Source organism: Pelobates fuscus, chromosome 1 (genome assembly GCF_036172605.1).
Source record: "Pelobates fuscus isolate aPelFus1 chromosome 1, aPelFus1.pri, whole genome shotgun sequence".
NCBI lineage: Eukaryota > Metazoa > Chordata > Amphibia > Anura > Pelobatidae > Pelobates > Pelobates fuscus.
The window spans coordinates 463,544,079-463,564,948 of record NC_086317.1 but is presented as its reverse complement, the minus strand read 5'-3'; the positions used below and the strand labels follow the sequence as shown (position 1 = coordinate 463,564,948).

General features: G+C 40.9%; 2 protein-coding genes across 3 annotated transcripts in view; both read left to right on the top strand.

The window, feature by feature from the left end:
• Positions 1-20,870, top strand: part of CCDC81 (coiled-coil domain containing 81) — a 367,311-nt gene that overhangs the window by 279,716 nt on the left and 66,725 nt on the right. The window contains exon 1 of one of the 2 annotated variants that reach the window (XM_063431060.1): positions 14,934-15,079. The exons of the other annotated variant lie outside the window; for it this stretch is intronic. The gene's annotated coding sequence lies outside the window, so the exon portion shown is untranslated. Of the gene's footprint in view, positions 1-14,933; positions 15,080-20,870 lie in introns of those variants that run through there. 2 annotated transcript variants of the gene reach the window in all.
• HIKESHI (heat shock protein nuclear import factor hikeshi) lies at positions 157-14,774 on the top strand. The gene is made up of 5 exons (XM_063444955.1): positions 157-263; positions 2,659-2,896; positions 4,530-4,681; positions 6,361-6,479; positions 14,394-14,774. Exons 1-5 carry the CDS (start codon positions 234-236, stop codon positions 14,446-14,448), a joined length of 594 nt encoding a protein of 197 aa, XP_063301025.1. The 5' UTR covers positions 157-233; the 3' UTR covers positions 14,449-14,774.

The window sequence follows — 20,870 nt, the reverse complement described above, 5'->3', positions numbered from 1 at the left end:
CCCAAAATACCAACTCTGCCAGGATTAAAGATGGCGGCCTCCATTGACGGGCCGAATCTTTTGCCAGGGTTAATCATGGCGCCGGCAGACTCGGGGGCGTTGCGGGGAGAGCGTATAGTTTTTAGGAAGCCTCTCGCCGCCTAGTTCTATGGGTTTCTGGAAGTTTCCGGACTGGGAGCCAGGGCTGATATCCGCGGAGAGCCGAGTCTGGTTCGGGAGGCAGAAGGGCAGACATGTTCGGCTGTCTGGTGGCTGGCAGGCTGGTGAGTGATGGCAGACAGCTGGCATGGGGGGGGGGGGGGATGGGTCTGTCATATTATATGTTATATTATATTATATGTCATGATATCAAGCTGTTTGATTTATTTATACAGCGCAATCTGCATAGTGTATATATTGTGCTTTATTATATAATAATAATAATGCATGTTTACTATACTGCAAAATGCATGGTATGTATAACATGATACATTATTTGGGATGGTATGATCTGTATAACATGATACATTATTTGGGATGGTATGATATGTATAACATGATACATTATTTGGGATGGTATGATATGTATAACATGATACATTATTTGGGATGGTATGATATGTATAACATGATACATTATTTGGGATGGTATGATATGTATAACATGATACATTATTTGGGATGGTAGGATCTGTATAACATGATACATTATTTGGGATGGTAGGATCTGTATAACATGATACATTATTTGGGATGGTAGGGTCTGTATAACATGATACATTATTTGGGATGGTATGATATGTATAACATGATACATTATTTGGGATGGTAGGATATGTATAACATGATACATTATTTGGGATGGTAGGATCTGTATAACATGATACATTATTTGGGATGGTAGGATCTGTATAACATGATACATTATTTGGGATGGTAGGATCTGTATAACATGATACATTATTTGGGATGGTAGGATCTGTATAACATGATACATTATTTGGGATGGTAGGATCTGTATAACATGATACATTATTTGGGATGGTAGGATCTGTATAACATGATACATTATTTGGGATGGTAGGATCTGTATAACATGATACATTATTTGGGATGGTAGGATCTGTATAACATGATACATTATTTGGGATGGTAGGATCTGTATAACATGATACATTATTTGGGATGGTAGGATCTGTATAACATGATACATTATTTGGGATGGTAGGATCTGTATAACATGATACATTATTTGGGATGGTAGGATCTGTATAACATGATACATTATTTGGGATGGTAGGATCTGTATAACATGATACATTATTTGGGATGGTAGGATCTGTATAACATGATACATTATTTGGGATGGTAGGATCTGTATAACATGATACATTATTTGGGATGGTATGATATGTATAACATGATACATTATTTGGGATGGTAGGATCTGTATAACATGATACATTATTTGGGATGGTAGGATCTGTATAACATGATACATTATTTGGGATGGTAGGATCTGTATAACATGATACATTATTTGGGATGGTATGATATGTATAACATGATACATTATTTGGGATGGTAGGATCTGTATAACATGATATATCAATGCAATGTTTTGTGGACCCAGGACATACTTGAAAACAAGAGAAATCTCAATGTATTCTTCCTGGTAAAATATTTTATAAATTAATATTATTTGGGCTGGTATGATATGTATACCATGATGTATGATCTGTATAACATGATATATTATTTGGGATGGTAGGATCTGTATAACATGATACATTATTTGGGATGGTAGGATCTGTATAACATGATACATTATTTGGGATGGTATGATATGTATAACATGATACATTATTTGGGATGGTAGGATCTGTATAACATGATACATTATTTGGGATGGTAGGATCTGTATAACATGATACATTATTTGGGATGGTAGGATCTGTATAACATGATACATTATTTGGGATGGTATGATATGTATAACATGATACATTATTTGGGATGGTAGGATCTGTATAACATGATACATTATTTGGGATGGTAGGATCTGTATAACATGATATATCAATGCAATGTTTTGTGGACCCAGGACATACTTGAAAACAAGAGAAATCTCAATGTATTCTTCCTGGTAAAATATTTTATAAATTAATATTATTTGGGCTGGTATGATATGTATACCATGATGTATGATCTGTATAACATGATATATTATTTGGGATGGTATGTTATGTATAATGATATGTAATATTCTGTTCCAACTACCAAAAAAAAGTTACAGTTTGCCAGTTTTTTTTCTTCACTATGAGTATTCCAGAGATTTGTGTTGTTTGGTTGCTAACCTATAGAATGTTGGAAGTCTTGTAAGAAACAATGTATTTTTGAAAGTACTTTTCACACTTGGTTGGGAAACCAAGGGCTATGTAAATGAGGGCAACTGACTGGGAGTGGCTTGGTATGTTAGAGAGTAGATTTATGTATTTCAGCCTGTGGGCTCTTTCTTATGTTTTTCTTATATTTAAGTTACCCTTCGTTTCTGTAAGTTTTCTTGTAATTGTCCTATTTATAGTCCAATCCCACCTCTAATAATATTGTAAAGCGCTACGGAATCTGTTGGCGCTATATAAATCGTAATAATAATCTTCTGTGTGTTTTCTTTGACAGGTGCAGACAGATGCCCAGCAGGTAGCTGAAGATAAATTTGTTTTCAACCTACCTGACTACGATAGCATCAATCATGTGGTGGTGTTCATGTTGGGAACAGTGCCCTTTCCTGAGCGAATGGGAGGGTCTGTTTACATATCATACCCGGATCAGAGTGGGATGCCGGTCTGGCAGCTCCTTGGGTTCATCACCAATGAAAAGCCAAGTGCCATATTCAAAATCTCTGGATTGAAATCGGGTAAGAAAGGGAGATAATCTGCAATCACTATTCTATGTATGATCGCCCATGTAAAGGGGTCAGAATAGGGCGGTGAAGCCTGAAGTTATTTGTACGAAACAGAGGGATCTAAATCAGGATGACTAGATCGGAGGACTCTTTTATTGGTGATTGCTCAGTGATTAATGCATCAATTGAAGGATCTCAAATGTTAACATCTCAAGTTCCCAGGTTTCATTCCTGGAAATGTCAGCTCAGGTCACATGAGGCCATGAGTTGGATAATATTTATAACCCCAGAAGCTGGTTAAAGTTTAAATGTATTCTTTCACGTGAGATACTTTTAATATAGTATGCAGTCATTAGATATTGCTACTATGCTAGTGGCTCTAAAGGCCAGTCATCTAGATCAGGGGTTCCCAACCCAATCCTCAAGTACCCCCTAACAATCCAGGATTTAGAGATAACACAGTTGTGTCTAAGGTGTTTTAGAAAAAAATCACTCTAGACACAACAGGGTAATCCCTAAATCCTGGACTGGGTTGGGAACCACTGATCTAGATTGTTTGTCTACTAGAGAATAGTGTGACACAAACTGTACATTTCTGCTAAGTTACTAATGGTTCCTAATTCAGTATGAATCCTTCTGTAGATATCGAATTCTACATGTGGTGTCTTTAGTGTAAAACAGCCTTGGCTTAGATTACAGAAGACCGTTTTATAGTGATAACTAGTAAGCTTCAAAACTACTGCTTTCTCGAAGATAAACAGGGAATTTATTCACTAATCATTGTATTGTAGGGAGTTGAGAACTTGATTGTTGTTTGGATACATCAAATTGATGAATTGGCTGTGGGATATTAGCCACCCTGGTCTCTGCATTTGCCATTACAGAATGGTTTGATCTTGATAATTTGCTATATACGGTAAGTCAGAGTCGTTCACATCTGAGATATATTTATTTTAACCTCCTGTAAACTCAAAGTGTGAGTACAGACTGTAAAAAAAAAAAAAAAAAAAGTACATCTATTCAGAATTGCACACGACCCCAAATGATCTAAAAAAACATTTAAGGTCATGCCAAAAAGTTGAAAAGCAGATCAAACCAAGAAATTAATTTTCACTCCGTGGATCACTTTTTTGTCTTCTTTATGTGCGAGAGTACAAAACTCAGGTGTTTATAACATCCTGCAAAACTGTGGAATCCTCCATAGAACGTCTCGTGAAATGTGTGAGCCTTTTCTCACAGCCAATGTTAGCGACGCAGAATTGACAAACATTGATGGCAGAAACTCCCTACTTTCTTCAACCTCTTCTTTGCCTATAAGACATATTTCCTACGGCGCTAAGCCAATCCAGGCCATCATTACCAGTACAGTGGACTGTGGTGGTTATGCTTTTAATCATTGAAAAAGTAGGTGTAGGTTATGGGATCCCATTTGTCACATTTATTCTCTTTATCGCCCACCACCTGTTTGCTCAACCCCTTTGCTGGTAAAGTTCTCATTATAGGATGTCTTATTAGGCTTAACTTCTCTGACAGGTTGTGCGAAATGTAGTTGACAAGCGTCTGGCTTAGTGAGAGTAGTTTGTTGCGTTGTGATTAGGAGTGAAAGTTGTAAACCACTAACAGACCGTTGTTTGTTTATTTGCAGGGGAAGGAGGCCAACATCCATTTGGAGCAATGAATATACCGCAGACTCCCTCCGTAGCGCAGATAGGGATCTCTGTGGAACTTTTGGAGCAGATGGCACAACAAACGCCCGTAGCTAATGCGGCTGTCTCCACGCTAGACTCCTTCACACAGGTACGTTTTCTGTAGGGAAAGGGCTATAAGCCATATATATAGGTCGGTATACTATAGCCTGTTCTCTCAAGGCCTTGTCTTGTACCATTGGGGTGAGCGAGGTGGGGGCATTCTGTTCTGTCCTTTCTCTAGATATATAGTGTGAAGGAACAGAGAGCTCCTCTGTTTGTTTGCATTCGCAATCTGCTTTGTGGAACTGAATGCATGAGTTATATATCATGTGTTGTTTGGGCATTTCTGTGATGAAGTTCCACTACCTGATGCCTTCCCTTCTGTAATGTTCCAGCTAAGAATCTTTTAAAATGAAGCATTGCAGTTTTGATGTTTTTCTTTCTGGAAATCTGGGTTTCACATTGTGTTTGTCTTTCTTGTATGTGAATTTCTCAGGTGTTTTTTTGTTTTGAGGTGTATACAGGATCAATATATGATCTATTTCTCTTAAAGTCTCCCTGGCTGCACCTTACTGTTATCAAACCATTTTGTGTGCAGCCACTGACCTATAGACTAGTCCTATCTTTAATGATCTTCTGCTGATAACACGCCTCTAGGGGGACACTGATACACATAATGGTATTCACAACTTCATCACAATTGAAGTATGGGAACTTTTTATATAAATGGGGTTCTTAACAACTAGTATTGTACTATGATGACAGAGCGGTTGCTTACATGAACACAAGGAAGCCAGTGGACTCTGCAAGAATATTCAGTTAGTGATTGCTGCAATATTAACCCATTGCACTATTTTATTGAAGTGGTCTAATTTTACCATAATCCCCGATTTTAAAATTTGGCAGCAGCCATATTCCCACAACCGTACACACTATCTATCTTGCCTCTATTCTCATAATTTGACTACTGATGTATTATGCATGCCGTCACCTGTATTCGCCATATTTAAATGGTCCGTTTGTGTATTGCTAGCTCGTGTCAGGGAGGAATGAGTAATCCAAATATATCTTTTTATAAAACCTGCATTATTTCACATAGTGTATGGCACTTGTCACTAAAGGGTTACATTATTCCTGGCTTCCTCTCTTGCTGGTGTGTGTGTGTGTGCTTTGTATTTCAAATGCAAATGTCAGGAAAAGGTGTCATCTGCTTCTCCTGCCCCCTACCCATGTCTAGCTTTTAGTAGTTACAGCCTGTGTGCCTTTGACTGTCATTAACATGTTTCAAAGGCACTCCTGTTTTCCAAGTCAACCTAAAAAGAAAGAATGTCCAGCACTCCTTTTCTGCAAATACTGTATTTATTAGCCACCCAATATACAGCTGTCACCTCAAAAACACGTTTTAATATAGTAATCCTTCGACATTATCACGTCCACGAATGATGATCAATTTGTTTCTTCTTTCGGTTTTACTTCTGTTTTCGCAAGGTGACTTACACTTGCTAGCCACATGTGTGTATTTATAGTTCTCACTGCTGCTGGTGGTCTTTCATTGGGTCTCACCTGAGGCCCACACAAGGTCTTTGTTCTAATCCCCTATTTTTCCTATGATATATTTTTCTTTTTCTTTTTTTTAACCTTCCATCCTTTTTCCTTTCTACACCTGAACCCCCCCCCCCCATCTTTTCCCTTAATTGTGGCTGCTCCTCCCTTTTAGTTTTCACTTTAACCAGAATTGATTGTGTAATGCATCTAATTATTTTTTTTTTTTTTATTCATTCATTTTAGTTTACACAGAAGATGTTGGATAACTTTTACAACTTTGCCACATCGTTCGCAGTGTCACAGGCTCAGATGACACCAAGCCCTTCAGAAGCCTTTATTCCAGCAAATGTTGTCCTCAAATGGTAAGAACGTTTTGCAGTCTGTCATTTTCAAGTAGTATAAAATAATAATATATAAATATATATATTTCATAATCTCTCAAAAAACAAAAAGTTTATGGTGGGGATACATTTGTGATTGAACACCCCTTCCACCTGTTAAACAAAATTCTGCACACCAGTCAAGCCATAAGACTTGCTTTTCCCACAGGAATCACAAAATTACAGTGATGTTAATACCGCGAAGGATTCTGGGTGGGCATATGTAAATTAGTTTAACAAAGAATCACATTTTTGCCTCATTCCATTTTAAACACTGATTCCTTTGAGTCTGTGTTTGCTGTATACAAAAGCTTTAAAACACAACTTGGGAAAAGATGCAAAGCCAGTGGTTCACATCCCCTTGAGCAGTGTTCCCCAACCCCCGGGCCGCGGACCGGTACCGGTCCGTGGATCAAACGGTACCGGGCCGCCCAGGGGTGTGCGAGCCTGCCGGCTAATGCAGGGCTGGCATTGCCCAAGTGCCAGCCCTGCAATGTGCCTGCGGACCGGAGGGGAGATCAGAGATCTCCCTCCCCGGTCCGCAGGCACGGTGCTGGCAGCCGGCAGGGGAGGGAGAGAGGACCCAGGAGCTCTTACCTGCAGCTCCTCTGGGTCCTACTCTCGCGAGATTTGGAGCGTTGCTGCGGTAACCACGGCAACGCTCCAAATCTCGCGAGAGTGAACTCTAGAGTTCACCTCACCACCACCGGACCACCAGGGAATCCCACTGGACCACCAGGGACTAAGAAATGTCCCCCCTCCTCTTCAATAAAGGTAAGAAGGGAGGGGGGACATCAATATATTATTTTTAATTAAATAAATAAAAAAAAGCCTCCCTACCCTCCTTACTCCCCATACACACACTGCCCCCATACACACACTGCCCCCATACACACACTGCCCCCATACACACACTGCCCCCATACACACACTGCCCCCATACACACAATGCCCCCATACACACACTGCCCCCATACACACACTGCCCCCATACACACACTGCCCCCATACACACACTGCCCCCATACACACACTGCCCCCATACACACACTGCCCCCATACACACACTGCCCCCATACACACACTGCCCCCATACACACACTGCCCCCATACACACACTGCCCCCATACACACACTGCCCCCATACACACACTGCCCCCATACACACACTGCCCCCATACACACACTGCCCCCATACACACACTGCCCCCATACACACACTGCCCCCATACACACACTGCCCCCATACACACACTACACACACTGCCCCATACACACACTGCCCCATACACACACTACACACACAGCCCTACACACACTGCCCCACACACACACTACACACACAGCCCCACAAACACTGCCCCATACACACACTACACACACTGCCCCCATACACACACTACACACACTGCCCCCAAACACTGCCCCATACACACTACACACACTGCCCCATACACACACTACACACACTGCCCCGCAAACACTGCCCCCCATACACACACCGCCCCAAACACACACACACTGCAACTCTCACACACACTGCCACCCTCACATACACAATGCACCGATCGCACACATATACACACAATTTTGAGTCTCTGTCTTTATGTGACTGTGTTTGTGATTTTCTGACTATGTGTCTGCGTGTTTTTTTAATATATGTGACTGTTTTTTTTTTTTGTCTTATTAAATCAAAACAAGCGGGCCACAGAAAAATTATCAAATGTTTACCGGTCCGCGGCGATAAAAAGGTTGGGGAGCACTGCCCTTGAGGACCGATGGCAGTCCTGAACAGTCATTACGGAAAACGTGTAGATCAGAGATGGCTTTCACCGAAAGCCCGCTGTTACTATCTGCCAGGCATGCGAGGCAGATAGTAACAGCCAATTATGTCGTTTGGGCCCTCTTTCCTCTGAAGCGTTTTGAGAGGGAGAGAGAGACCGAGATCTTGAAAGTTTGTTGCCAGAAGTGTTGGAGAACCTGTGAAAAAGTTTCGAAAATAAATACAATTCCTTTTTAACCCCTTCCCTGCCAAATCATGTTACAGCAGTGCATTTATACTGTCTGTATTCTTTTTTTTTTTTTTTTGCCCTTAAGGGCTATTTTTTTTTTAAATTGTGTGTTGGAATGGGTTAGTCTGGTGTTTGAAAGCGGCAAATTTTTGTCACTTGCCTTCCCTCTAAATCTCCATTAGATTCTTTTTGCAGGAGTTAGTTTAGAGATTTCTGCTCAAGGAAGTTTTAGTGTGTTTTAGTCATTTTAGCATAGAGTTAGGTAGATTGTAAAAAAAAACATTGTTAGAAATTTGTTAGTTTAGTCAGGTAGTGTGTTGGTGAAATATGCAGCGCAGTTTGGAGGAGGCATATGCCTTCTTGGCGTTGGACTCTGACGCCACTGACACTGCGTTTGATTTTGACCCAGGTCAGTTTTCTGACACGTCATCTGTGTGTGAGCCGGTTGCAAAAAGAAGCTGTGCTTCCCTTGCTACGCCGAATGTGGAGGAGTGGGTACCTCCACAGTTAGCTGAGCCTAACATCCCTCCTTTTAGTGCCAACGCAGGCATTAATGTCAATGTGCATTTCTTCTCCCCTATGCAAAATATGGAGCTATTTTTAGGGGATACCATCTGGGAGGAGACTACTCCCCAGACTAATCTATGTGCTACACAATTTATTAATACCAATCTTTGTAGCTATGCAATCAGGGAACATGCCTGGCCCAAAGATTTTCCTAAACTGAAAAATTCTGGGCTCTTACTATACTCATGGGGATTATAAAAAAGCCATCAATTCGCTCTTACTGGAGCACCAACCTGATCTGTTCTGGTCCAGTGTACTCCCAAACCATGTCTAGAGCAAGATATGAGTTGCTGCTCCGATATCTACATGTTAAAGGACCACTCTAGGCACCCAGACCACTTCAGCTTAATGAAGTGGTCTGGGTGCCAGGTCCTTCTAGGGTTAACCCATTTTTTCATAAACATAGCAGTTTCAGAGAAACTGCTATGTTTGTGAATGGGTTAAGCCTTCCCCTATTTCCTCTAGTGGCTGTCTCACTGACAGCCGCTAGAGGCGCTTGCGTGATTCTCACTGTGAAAATCACAGTGAGAGCACGCAAGCGTCCATAGGAAAGCATTATGAATGCTTTCCTATGTGACCGGCTGAATGCGCGCGCAGCTCGTGCCGCGCGTGCGCATTCAGCCGACGGGGAGGAGAAGAGGAGGATCGGAGGAGGAGAGCTCTCCGCCCACCGCTGGAAAAAGGTAAGTTTTTTTTTTCCCCTTTCCCCTTTCCAGAGTGGGCAGGAGTGGGTCCCTGAGGGTGGGGGCACCCTCAGGGCACTCTAGTACCAGGAAAACGAGTATGTTTTCCTGGCACTAGAGTGGTCCTTTAATGACAATACCCTCTGTCATCCCAGAGATCACCCCCAATATGATAGGTTTCAAAAATACACCCAAGTTTATACCCCACAACAAAATGTATCAATTGATGATTCCTTAATGAAATATAGAAACAAAGAATGTGACAGCAGATCAGAACAATTCGGCCCATCTAGTCTGCCCAATTTTCTAAATAATTTCGTTAAGGGACACTCCAGGCACCCAGGCCCCTTCTTCCTATTGGGGTGGTCTGGGTGCCAACTCCCACTACCCTTAACTCTGCAAGTGTAATTATTACAGTTTTTATAAACTGCAATAATTACTTTTCAGGGTTAAGTTCTCCTCTAGTGGCTGTCTATTAGACAGCCACTAGAGGGACTTCCGTGTTCTTAGAACACGAAAAGTGTTTTAAACGACGCTGGACTTCCTCCCACTATGCATGAGGACCTCCAGCGTCCCCGGAATCCCCATAGGAAAGCATTGAATAAAGCGCGTGCGCATTAAGTCTCCCCAGCTGACTGCCGTCGGCGGGGGAGGAGCTTGGGCAGAGCCTGACCCAGCAACGAGGGACATCGGTGCTGGATTCAGGTAAGTCACTGAAGGGGTTTTAACCCCTTCAGCAACATGGGGTGGGAGGCAGAGTCCTGCAGTGCCAGGAAAACTGATCTGTTTTCCTGGCACTGGAGAGTCCGTTTAGCCCCTGGCCTGATCTTATAGCTAGGATAGCCTTATGCCTATCCCACGCTTAAACTTCTTCACTGTGTAAACCTCTACCACTTCAGCTGGAAGGCTATTTCATGCATCCACTACCCTCTCAGTAAAGTAATACTTCCTGATATTATTTTTAAACCTTTGCCCCTCTAATTTAAAGGGAGATTAGGAATCAAAGGTACATCCCCTCAAAGCGCTCTAGGTATGGCGTAAAAGTGTACAAACTGTGCAAGAGCGAAAGTGGCTATACATTTGCCTTTTCGCATATATGAGGGGAAAGATTGTCAACTGGACCCTCCTGGCTATCCTGACTCTCTGGGGGACAAGTGGGAAAATAGTTTGGGACCTACTGATCTCCTTGTTCAATAAAGGAATAAATACCTTTATGTGGACAATTTTTATTGCAGTGTCCATTTGTTTCAAACTCTTTATGGTTTGCAGACACTCATAGAGGCCCAATTTAAAAAAGGTGAATGCAAAGCTCTGCGCAAAGCTGAAGTGCTTGCAATAAAATTTAAGGACAGGAAGGATGTTAACATGCTAACCACCATCCACGACGAAACCATGTCAGACGTCACTGTCCGAGGCAGAGTACAGACCAAACCTGTTCATTTAAAAAAAAATGAATCCAGGAAAAAACACCTTTCTCCAATTTCAGCTCAAACTGATTTATACAATCATTTATGAAGATGGTCATGTTCCAACAACCGTGTTAGAGGAGAATTGGTGCTACACATTTTATTTTTAAGATACTGCCAACTGAAAAACAGCCAATCCCCAGAAATGTTGCCGAGTCTGTTATAAAAAAGGGAAAAAGGCAGACACCCCTTTTTACTGTCCCTGTTGCCCTTCAAAACCTGGACAGTGTATTGGAATGTGTATTAAAGGATCACTATAGGGTCAGGAACACAAACATATATTCCTGACCCTATAGTTCTAAACTCACCATTTAGGTGGCTTGCCCCCCTATAAAAGTTTAAAACTCACCTTATTTCCAATTTTTTTCACCATATTTTATTATTTTTATTTTTATTATATAACATGATACAAATAATGGTCTGTAAAGAAAGCCCTTCTTTTCCTGAAAAAAAAAAAACCCAATACATAATTTGTAAGGGAACAGTATATGAGAGAGAGGAAAATTACAGCTAAACACAAACACCACAAAAGTGTTAAAACAGTCCTGGGGTTAAAATGTAATATTTTTGGATCAACATTTTTGTTTTGTTTTTTCCTCAAAATATTAACATATTTTTCAAACTATTAAATAATTTGAAAAGTTTTTATACTAAAATATTATATATATATATTTATATATTATAGCTTATTCAAATTTTTTTAACTAGACCTATATTCAAAAATCTTTTAGTGGGCAATTAATGTATTACTAGTAAATCCACACTAGACTGAGAAAATGCAGATACATTCGAAAAAGAAACGCATACAAGCAAAAGACGCGTCCCCAATTACAAAATTTACCTAAAGGATCACTATAGGATCAGGAACACAAACATGTATTCCTGACCCTATAGTGTTAAAACCACCATCTAATCCCCTTTGGCCCCTCATGCCTCCATAAATATAGCAAAATCTTACTGTATTTAACCCAGAAGCTGTAACTCTGCATGCTTTTTGTCTCAGAAAAACAAGCAGTCTGCTGACATCATTAGAAGTGTTGGCCTGATCCAATCACTGTGCTTCCCCATAGGATTGGCTGAGACTGTCAAGGAGGCAGATCAGGGGCAGAGCCAGCATGATTCAAACACAGCCCTGGCCAATCAGCATCTCCTCATAGAGATGAATTGAATCAATGAATCTCTATGAGGAAAGTTCAGTGTCTGCATGCAGAGGGAGGAGATACTGAATGTCTGGATGCATTTTAGGCAGCCATGACCCAGGAAGGATCTCTAACAGCCATATGAGGAGTGACCAGTGAAGTTACCACTAGGCTGTAATGTAAACATTTCATTTTCTTGGGAAAGACAGTGTTTACAGCAAAAAACATGAATGGAATGATTCTACTCAACAGAATAAATTCAATAAGCTGTAGTTGTTCTGGTGACTATAGTGTCCCTTTAAGTATTTTGTACATGTTTCTGTCCACATTTTTCGAAAAGCTGTTTTGTATCTCTGAACCATCTCGAAATGTAATTCTTATTTTAGGAATGGCTACGGTTGCAGTATTTTTACCTGAAATAGATTATGGTGATAGCTAAACTTGAGAATATTTCAAAACTGCTTCAATTTGCTACCTCCAGGATGTTTTACTAAAGTGAGAATTGTTGGGAATTCGTAGTGAATTTCAAATTTTAGTCAAAAGTAACAGAACTGGAAGTATAACTGACCGGGATAATTTTTCCAGTTTGGCTATTTTGACCTCAAAGGGACACTATAGTCACCAGAACAACTACAGCTTGGTGTATTAGTTCTGGTGAGTAGAATCATTCACTTTTACAGTAAAGTAAGGCTTTTTGCAATAAACACAGTATTTTCAGAGAAAATGCAGTGTTTACATTCCAGCCTAGTGATAACTTCACTGGCCACTCCTCAGATGGCTACTAGAGGTGCTTCCGGACATTCAGTGTCTCCACCCTCTCCATGCAGACACTGAACTTTCCTCATAGGGATTCATTGATTCAATTCATCTCTATGATGCGATGCTGATTGGCCAGGGCTGTGTTTGGCTTGTGTTGGCTCTGCCCCTGATCTGCCTCGTTGACAGTCTCAGCCAATCTAATGGAAAGCGCTGTGATTTGCTCACAGAATCACTTCTGGCAATGTCAGCCAAGAAGGCAGATCAGGAGCAGAGGCAGCAGCTTCAGACTTGAATAAAAGTAAGATTTTACTATATTTAGGGAGGCAAGAAGGGGGGCCAGGGGAGCTTGATGGTAGTTTTAACACTATAGGGTCAGGAATATATGGTTTGTTCCTGACTTTTTAGTGTTCCTTTAAGTTTGAAATTCTCCTTGAATTCCTACTAATTCTCAGTTTACTGAATTACCATGTTGGTGTTCAGTTGACTACAATTTTATATTTAGTGACTAAACTCACTGTGTCCTTGACTGTTAACTATATACCAAGCAGGGATAGCCAGTGAGCATTTTGCCAGTGTACCAAGGACAAGCAGGAGCCACTAAAATATAAAAAAAATACAGTAGTCCTTAATTTATACAAGAATATAAGAGCAAATGCAGTAGAATGTAGACATGATTAGTGTTTGTATAGACTCTCCTTTGGATATTCATCACATTTCTGGAAATCATTTGTTAGATGTTGGATAAGAATTTAAGGTTCCAAAGTACCCGTTTACTCTCCCTCCTCCCCCCACCAGAAGGTGTTGTTAATTAATATAGTATTTGTACTCTCGTGGGTAGAATCTCGATTCACGGAATAACCGTACATACAGCTAAATTACAGAGAATAATTCAATAGTTGTACTATCATGTGGCACTCACCTTCTGCAATTCTGTGGATGGCTGATGTCCACTAATAGTCTTGATACTGTTGTATATCTGTGTGAGAATTTACACCCTACCTCCTTTATCTATACCTTGGGCTTGCCAAACAACTAGCACAGTGTGTACACAAAAGTAAATGTTGTTCTATATTGTCACGTATATGCATTTTCTTTTTGATAGACACCTTCTGGCTTCTTGAGAAACCTGACCATATTTTGATTTCGTGTTAACTCCCTTTTTTTCTATGGGACTTTAATAAGGATTGAATTGTTAACTCATACCAATTGGATTCAAGAGCCTGTACGGTTTTTATGTACTTAATTTTCCCTTTATATCATTCCTCCTCAGGTATGAGAATTTCCAAAGACGTTTGGCACAGAATCCATTCTTCTGGAAGACGTAGGCTGAGAAGAGAGTCCTTGGCCAATCTTCGAGAGGGGGGGAAAAAATCAAACTACATTTTGTGCCTCCATCTAACTTCTGTCATTGCTGGAATCCTAAAATCTCTTCTGCCCTCTCCAGCAATAGGCATTTTACATATTGGCACATTTGTTGTTAGTCTGAAAGTGTAAGATTAAGTACGATATCTTGGCTGCTTTTAGAAATCTGCTAAAATAATTACATTGGCAGCAACTTAAACACCGGATTGCATTACAAGCTTTTTACTTAACCTGTTTTAAGGTTAATCTCTTGTTTATAATATGACGCTCTTTGCTTTGACATTACTATGCTTTTCTTTAAGTTTTGGGTTTTTTAATTTAAAATGTTTTACATTTTTTTTTTTTTTGGTTAAAGAAAAAAAAAATGTGAGTGTTCATTTTACTACCAAGTTTTTTGACGGAACTAATTTTGTACATTTTTTTTATTTTTTGGGAAAGTGTGTTTTGTGCACTAATTGAATTGATATATTTGCTTCCGTACAGCACCTTCTTTCATATCGAGTTATTGGATGTAGGCAGAAATGGAAACTAGGACTATGAACTACAACACATTTACCATAAAAAGTGAATAAAATAACGAAGAAATTGGAATTGGTGGGTTTTGTCATTTTAATTGTAATATTTAGTGATGCCTTAAACGTGTTTTTGTTTAGTTACTTACAAGAACACTGTAGTGTATTCCTGACACTATAGTGTTTAACTGTGTAGGTGACCAGCCCCCCCCTCCTATCACACGGGGAAGGTGGTTTTACTCACCTTTTTTCCCATGCCATGGCAGTCTCGCCGCTGCTGCCATCTCCTTCGTGGCTGAGATCCTCAATCTTGATGACCACAGTCAATCCAATGCTTTTCCATAGAAAAGCATTGTGGGGCTTTTGCGTATATGACAAAATGCCACGCTGCATCATTCAGCATCTTTTCATAGAGATGCATTGAATCAATGGATCTCTATGGGCAATGTTCAGCATCTCTATGCAGAGCGTGGAGACGCTGAACGCCAGTGCTGCACCGTCTCAATAGAGGTGAAATGTAAACACTATTCAAAATAGAAAGAAGGTGGTAGCGCACTAAAAGATTACATTTTACAATAAATCTTTTAAACAGGATAAATTTATAGTTGTGCTAAGAGTTTTTCTTTTCTACTGTTACAGGTAAGATTCATCTGTAGGAAAAGGTTACTGATTGCACAAGGTTTGATTTCCTGTTGGTAATTATAAGGCATTTGATTTGATTAGTTAGCTACTTGCTATTGATTGCTGTGTAAATTAGCTATTGTTTGCTAATAAGCAGAGGCCTGCCCAGGTGTTAAACATTCCTAGTGGGTGGTGATTTTAGGAGTATATAAGAGTTGTTGTCATTAGCTTGGCTAATATAGCTTGGTTGCTTCATCTAAGTGTTTCTTCTAAGTGTCTGTGGTTGGAGATATTCTGGAGAGTGTTGCTTCTAAGTGTGTGTGGTTGGAGATATTCTGGAGAGTGTTGCTTCTAAGTGTGTGGTTGGAGATATTCTGGAGCGTGTTGCTTCTAAGTGTGTGTGGTTGGAGATATTCTGGAGAGTGTTGCTTCTAAGTGTGTGTGGTTGGAGATATTCTGGAGAGTGTTGCTTCTAAGTGTGTGTGGTTGGAGATATTCTGGAGAGTGTTGCTTCTAAGTGTGTGTGGTTGGAGATATTCTGGAGAGTGTTGCTTCTAAGTGTGTGGTTGGAGATATTCTGGAGATAAACTGGAGGTAATCTGAGGTATTCTCTAGGGCTGCACCTATTCTGTGGAACTCACTTCCCTCCTCAATCAGACTTTCACCCAGCCTCCACTCCTTCAAAAAATCTTTGAAAACTCACTTCTTCGTTAAAGCGTATCAATTAAACTGTCAGCAGGCTTCTCATTCCCCACCCCTTGACTCCTTCCCTGCAACTGTCAAAAATGACCTACCAAGCACTCAATAAACCCTTCTCTAACAAACTATTTAATTCCCCTACTTTAACCCGTTTGTGTCACTATACCCCACTCCCTCTAGCATGTAAGCTCATTGAGCAGGGCCCTCAACCCCCTCTGTTCCTGTACGTCCAGTGGTCTGATCTCAATTATGTGTCTGTTAGTCCACCCATTGTACAGCGCTACGGAATTTGTTGGCGCTATATAAATAATATAATAATAATAATAATAAATAAAAAGTTAAGATTCGTTTGATTTAAATCATTGATCTCATTGGAATGGCAGACTTAGTTCAGTGTAATAGTTGCTATGCATTTGTTTCGCGTTCCACTTTTTGGAGGTTTGGTTGTTGTCTAATCTGTAGACAGTTCTCTATCTTGCAGCAGGAGATTGTATTTTTGAAGTCTGAGATTTGTAAATTATCTGGTAAACAAACTCAGGCTGGAACTGCTGCAAAGCCACTGCCACAGAGACATACTAGGAATGGCAGATGGATCACTGTAGGATCTGGTAGACTTAGAGTTGTGGATAAAAGGCATATTGCACAGTCTGTTGCTCTACATAATTCATTTTCTGCACTGAGGCCAGTGGTGTTGTGGAGAGAGGCACTGAGGCCAGTGGTGTTGTGGAGAGAGGCACTGAGGCCAGTGGTGTTGTGGAGAGAGGCACTGAGGCCAGTGGTGTTGTGGAGAGAGGCACTGAGGCCAGTGGTGTTGTGGAGAGAGGCACTGAGGCCAGTGGTGTTGTGGAGAGAGGCACTGAGGCCAGTGGTGTTGTGGAGAGAGGCGCACCGAGGCCAGTGGTGTTGTGGAGAGAGGCGCACCGAGGCCAGTGGTGTTGTGGAGAGAGGCGCACCGAGGCCAGTGGTGTTGTGGAGAGAGGCGCACCGAGGCCAGTGGTGTTGTGGAGAGAGGCGCACCGAGGCCAGTGGTGTTGTGGAGAGAGGCGCACCGAGGCCAGTGGTGTTGTGGAGAGAGGCGCACCGAGGCCAGTGGTGTTGTGGAGAGAGGCGCACCGAGGCCAGTGGTGTTGTGGAGAGAGGCGCACCGAGGCCAGTGGTGTTGTGGAGAGAGGCGCACCGAGGCCAGTGGTGTTGTGGAGAGAGGCGCACCGAGGCCAGTGGTGTTGTGGAGAGAGGCGCACCGAGGCCAGTGGTGTTGTGGAGAGAGGCGCACCGAGGCCAGTGGTGTTGTGGAGAGAGGCGCACCGAGGCCAGTGGTGTTGTGGAGAGAGGCTTGGAGACTATGGTGAGGCCTAATAGAAAGCAGTTGTTGGGGGATTCCATCATAAGAGGTGTGGGGATGGACAATGGTGGTCTTGTGAGGTGTCTTCCCAGAGCTACTGCTCACAGAGACAGGAGACGTATGTGTAATATTGTCAAGCGATCAAAGCAGGAAGGGGAATTGGATGTACTTGTCCATCTAGGGACAAATGACTTGGCTTGCAATGAGGTTTCAGAGGTTAAGGAAGTTTTTAGTGTTTTTGCCAATGATATACGGCAGGTTGCTTCCACACTGTCATTCTCTGAAGTTCTGCCTGTGCATAACACTTCTGCCTGTGCATGAACAAAAAAGTAATATAAATTGGAGAACTCACACTTTCCAGAGCCCTTTAGAAGTTGGCTCTGGACTGTATAGGCTTTTCATCCACACAAGGGGATAACTGGGATAGCCTGATGTTGTAGTAGCTCCCCTGGTTACCACAATCTTGTTTCACCAGCCACAGAAGTCAGGAATCAACCAGTAAAGGTATATGCAGCTTTATTGGTATTTATCAAATAAAATAAAAATAAGCACAACGCGTTTCAACCTATATAGGGTCTTACTCAGGTGCACCTTATATAGGTTAAAACCCGTTGTGCTCATTTTTTATTATTTTATTTGATAAATACCAATAAAGCTGTATATACCTTTTTACTGGTTTATTCCTGACTTCTGTGGCTGGTGAAACAAGATTGCGGTAACCCAGGGGAGTTGCACAACATCCGGCTATCCAGTTATCCCCTTGTATGGATGAAAAGTCTATACAGTCCAGAGCCAACTTCTAAAGGGCTCTGGCAAGTGAGTTCTCCAATTTATATCACATTTTTGTACATTCATTCATACATACAGATTACACTGTTTTATTTGCTTATTTTATTCAGGATTTACCTATAAAGATTTATCCTGTCTAAAGATACATTGGAAAAGGTAATCTTTTAGTGCGCTACCACAGTCTTTCTATTTTGTGTGGTATTTTTAAAAGTGTAGCAGGTGATAATACACTTGTGTGGGTTTAAAGCTGCACTAGATTGCACTTTGTTGGCGCCTTTTTACTAAGTTTTTAGTAATGTAAACACAGCCTTTTTGCTCTGAAAAGGCAGCATTTACAGTGCTCAGCATGCAGGGACAGGCTGTAGACTCCGGAACCACTCCACTACACTGTAGTAGCTCTGGTGACTATAGTGTACCTTTAGTGATTTAATGGTGGGTTGTCTTTCATTTTGTTGGTGTGACAACTGGCTTTTGCCATTTTGAAAAATAAGCTTTTTTTTTTTTAATTTATATTTTTTTTATATTCTTTATTTTTTGCGTGCATACGATTTTACAAACATTCCGTCAATGCCCAATAGCTATGACAGACAAGCAATTAAACAGTGCATAACAGTTGTGTGGCATTTGAGTGTGCGGCACATTTTTGTTAATATATGTCAGTCTTTCTCAGGAGTAGCAAATAATGTCAACATGAGACAGACAGCGAGTAAGACTACGTATGATATGCATTAGCTTATAAACAGGATTATAGACAAGATTAATAACAAGAGTAATGAGCAAGCCTGTTAAGGCCTTTTCAGAGCACTGGCACCAGGCTCATGGAGCAACAAGTGAGTCAATATAGCTTAAATTAGGTCTGCACATTTACGATTTGTTATTGAAGCGTAGCATGCCCGCTGGGACTAGTTACGAGAGAGAAATTGTATGTCGTGTTTCTTATTCGTCTAGGATTTACACAGTAGATGCTGACATTTAACTACTTTCTGTGCGTAGGTGGGTCCTAGTGGGTGATCTGAATCGTACCCCTTAGCCTGCAGGCGTGACACTAGTGTCGAGTGCTGGGCCTAAGTGTATCGTGTTTGGATGTGCTCGTATTTGTTAATTTGTTTTCGTGCCCTATGTGCCAGATGGTTGCCTTGGTGGTTCAAATGAGTTCTATGACCCCTAACCAAAGGGGGTTGGGGGGGGGAGGGAGAGAAAGTTAAGTGGTCGAATCCGCTGTGTGCGGTGATGACCAGCATTTATTTTTAATACGGTCTGTAGGGTAACTGTCACTTCCCAAGCTTTTTAATATTACATTTACTTATTTTATTTATATGAAATATGAAAAAAAAAATTTTTAAGTAAAAATCACCAATACTGGAGCTGAGGACCTCCATCTTGGATCCCTGCATTGTCAAGTCGTGGTTGGCATACCTCTGTCGTACCTCTTAGCACTGTCCTATCGTCTCCATAAGAGTGAATTTCTTTCACACAAGAACAAGGCCTCTTTCTAGAGGCACTTTTGACTTGTATGTGATTTTTGGAATCTCACCCTGACATTCTCATACTACTGATTTCTCAAAGTCCTGTGGTGCAGCCCCTGATTGTCCAGTTTGCGATTGGGAGAATGTCTGCATTTCTTTGTGGACACATAGACCCATCTATCTAAAAATTGACCCATGTCTCTGGTGGACTTTCAGCACACATCTTCCTTCTATGTCGATGTTCCCACAATCTTTTTCAAGGTACAGGCTTTTCTGGACTGTGTTGGCTGACTTGGAAAGGACCGGAGTAGATTCTCCTGTTTCAGTTCTTGAACATGGTCTGGAGTTTTGCTCGACCTTTTTATGTTCTAAAGAAGTAGGGTAGAATCTGGCCCATCATGGACCTCAAGACACTCAATCCCAGGTTTCCTATTTTCAAAATAAAGACCGTACACAATCCGTCTTGGCTTTTCATGCGGGTTGGCCAGTTCATGATTATTGTGGAACTGAAGACTACATACCTTCCTTTTCGGGGAAAAATGTAACCCACGTCAACAAGTGGGAGGCAAATAAATTAAACCTTTTATTTTTAATAATTAAACAATTTTTTTTGTACAATTTTTACATTTCAGTTTGTTATAGAGAATAGTAATTTGCAAAAACCTTTAGACTGACTGTCTATACTCCATACCTCAAAGGTTAATTGAAAAAAAATGGCTACTAGAAGTCACTAGAACACTGAGATTAGGATTGAAATCACTAGAAATATTCAGTTAACTCGAGGCCATAATTCCAGATGGAACCTTTGTCATGGATACTATTCTAAAATAAATATTGTCATCATGGGTATAGGGTTTCATTATTTTATATCTGCTCCACAATCAGTAAATCACTCTTATAGCTGGCGTTCCTGGTGTTTTTTGTATAATAATAATAATTAATAATAATAATAATAT

What these genes read in the sequence shown, in the direction of transcription:
- HIKESHI (XM_063444955.1), top strand. Translation starts at nt 234, where the DNA reads ATGTTCGGCTGTCTGGTGGCTGGCAGGCTG. An exon ending in GTCTGGTGGCTGGCAGGCTG is followed by an intron (nt 264 to 2,658) that starts GTGAGTGATGGC and finishes TTTCTTTGACAG; the next exon opens with GTGCAGACAGATGCCCAGCA. An exon ending in AATCTCTGGATTGAAATCGG is followed by an intron (nt 2,897 to 4,529) that starts GTAAGAAAGGGA and finishes GTTTATTTGCAG; the next exon opens with GGGAAGGAGGCCAACATCCA.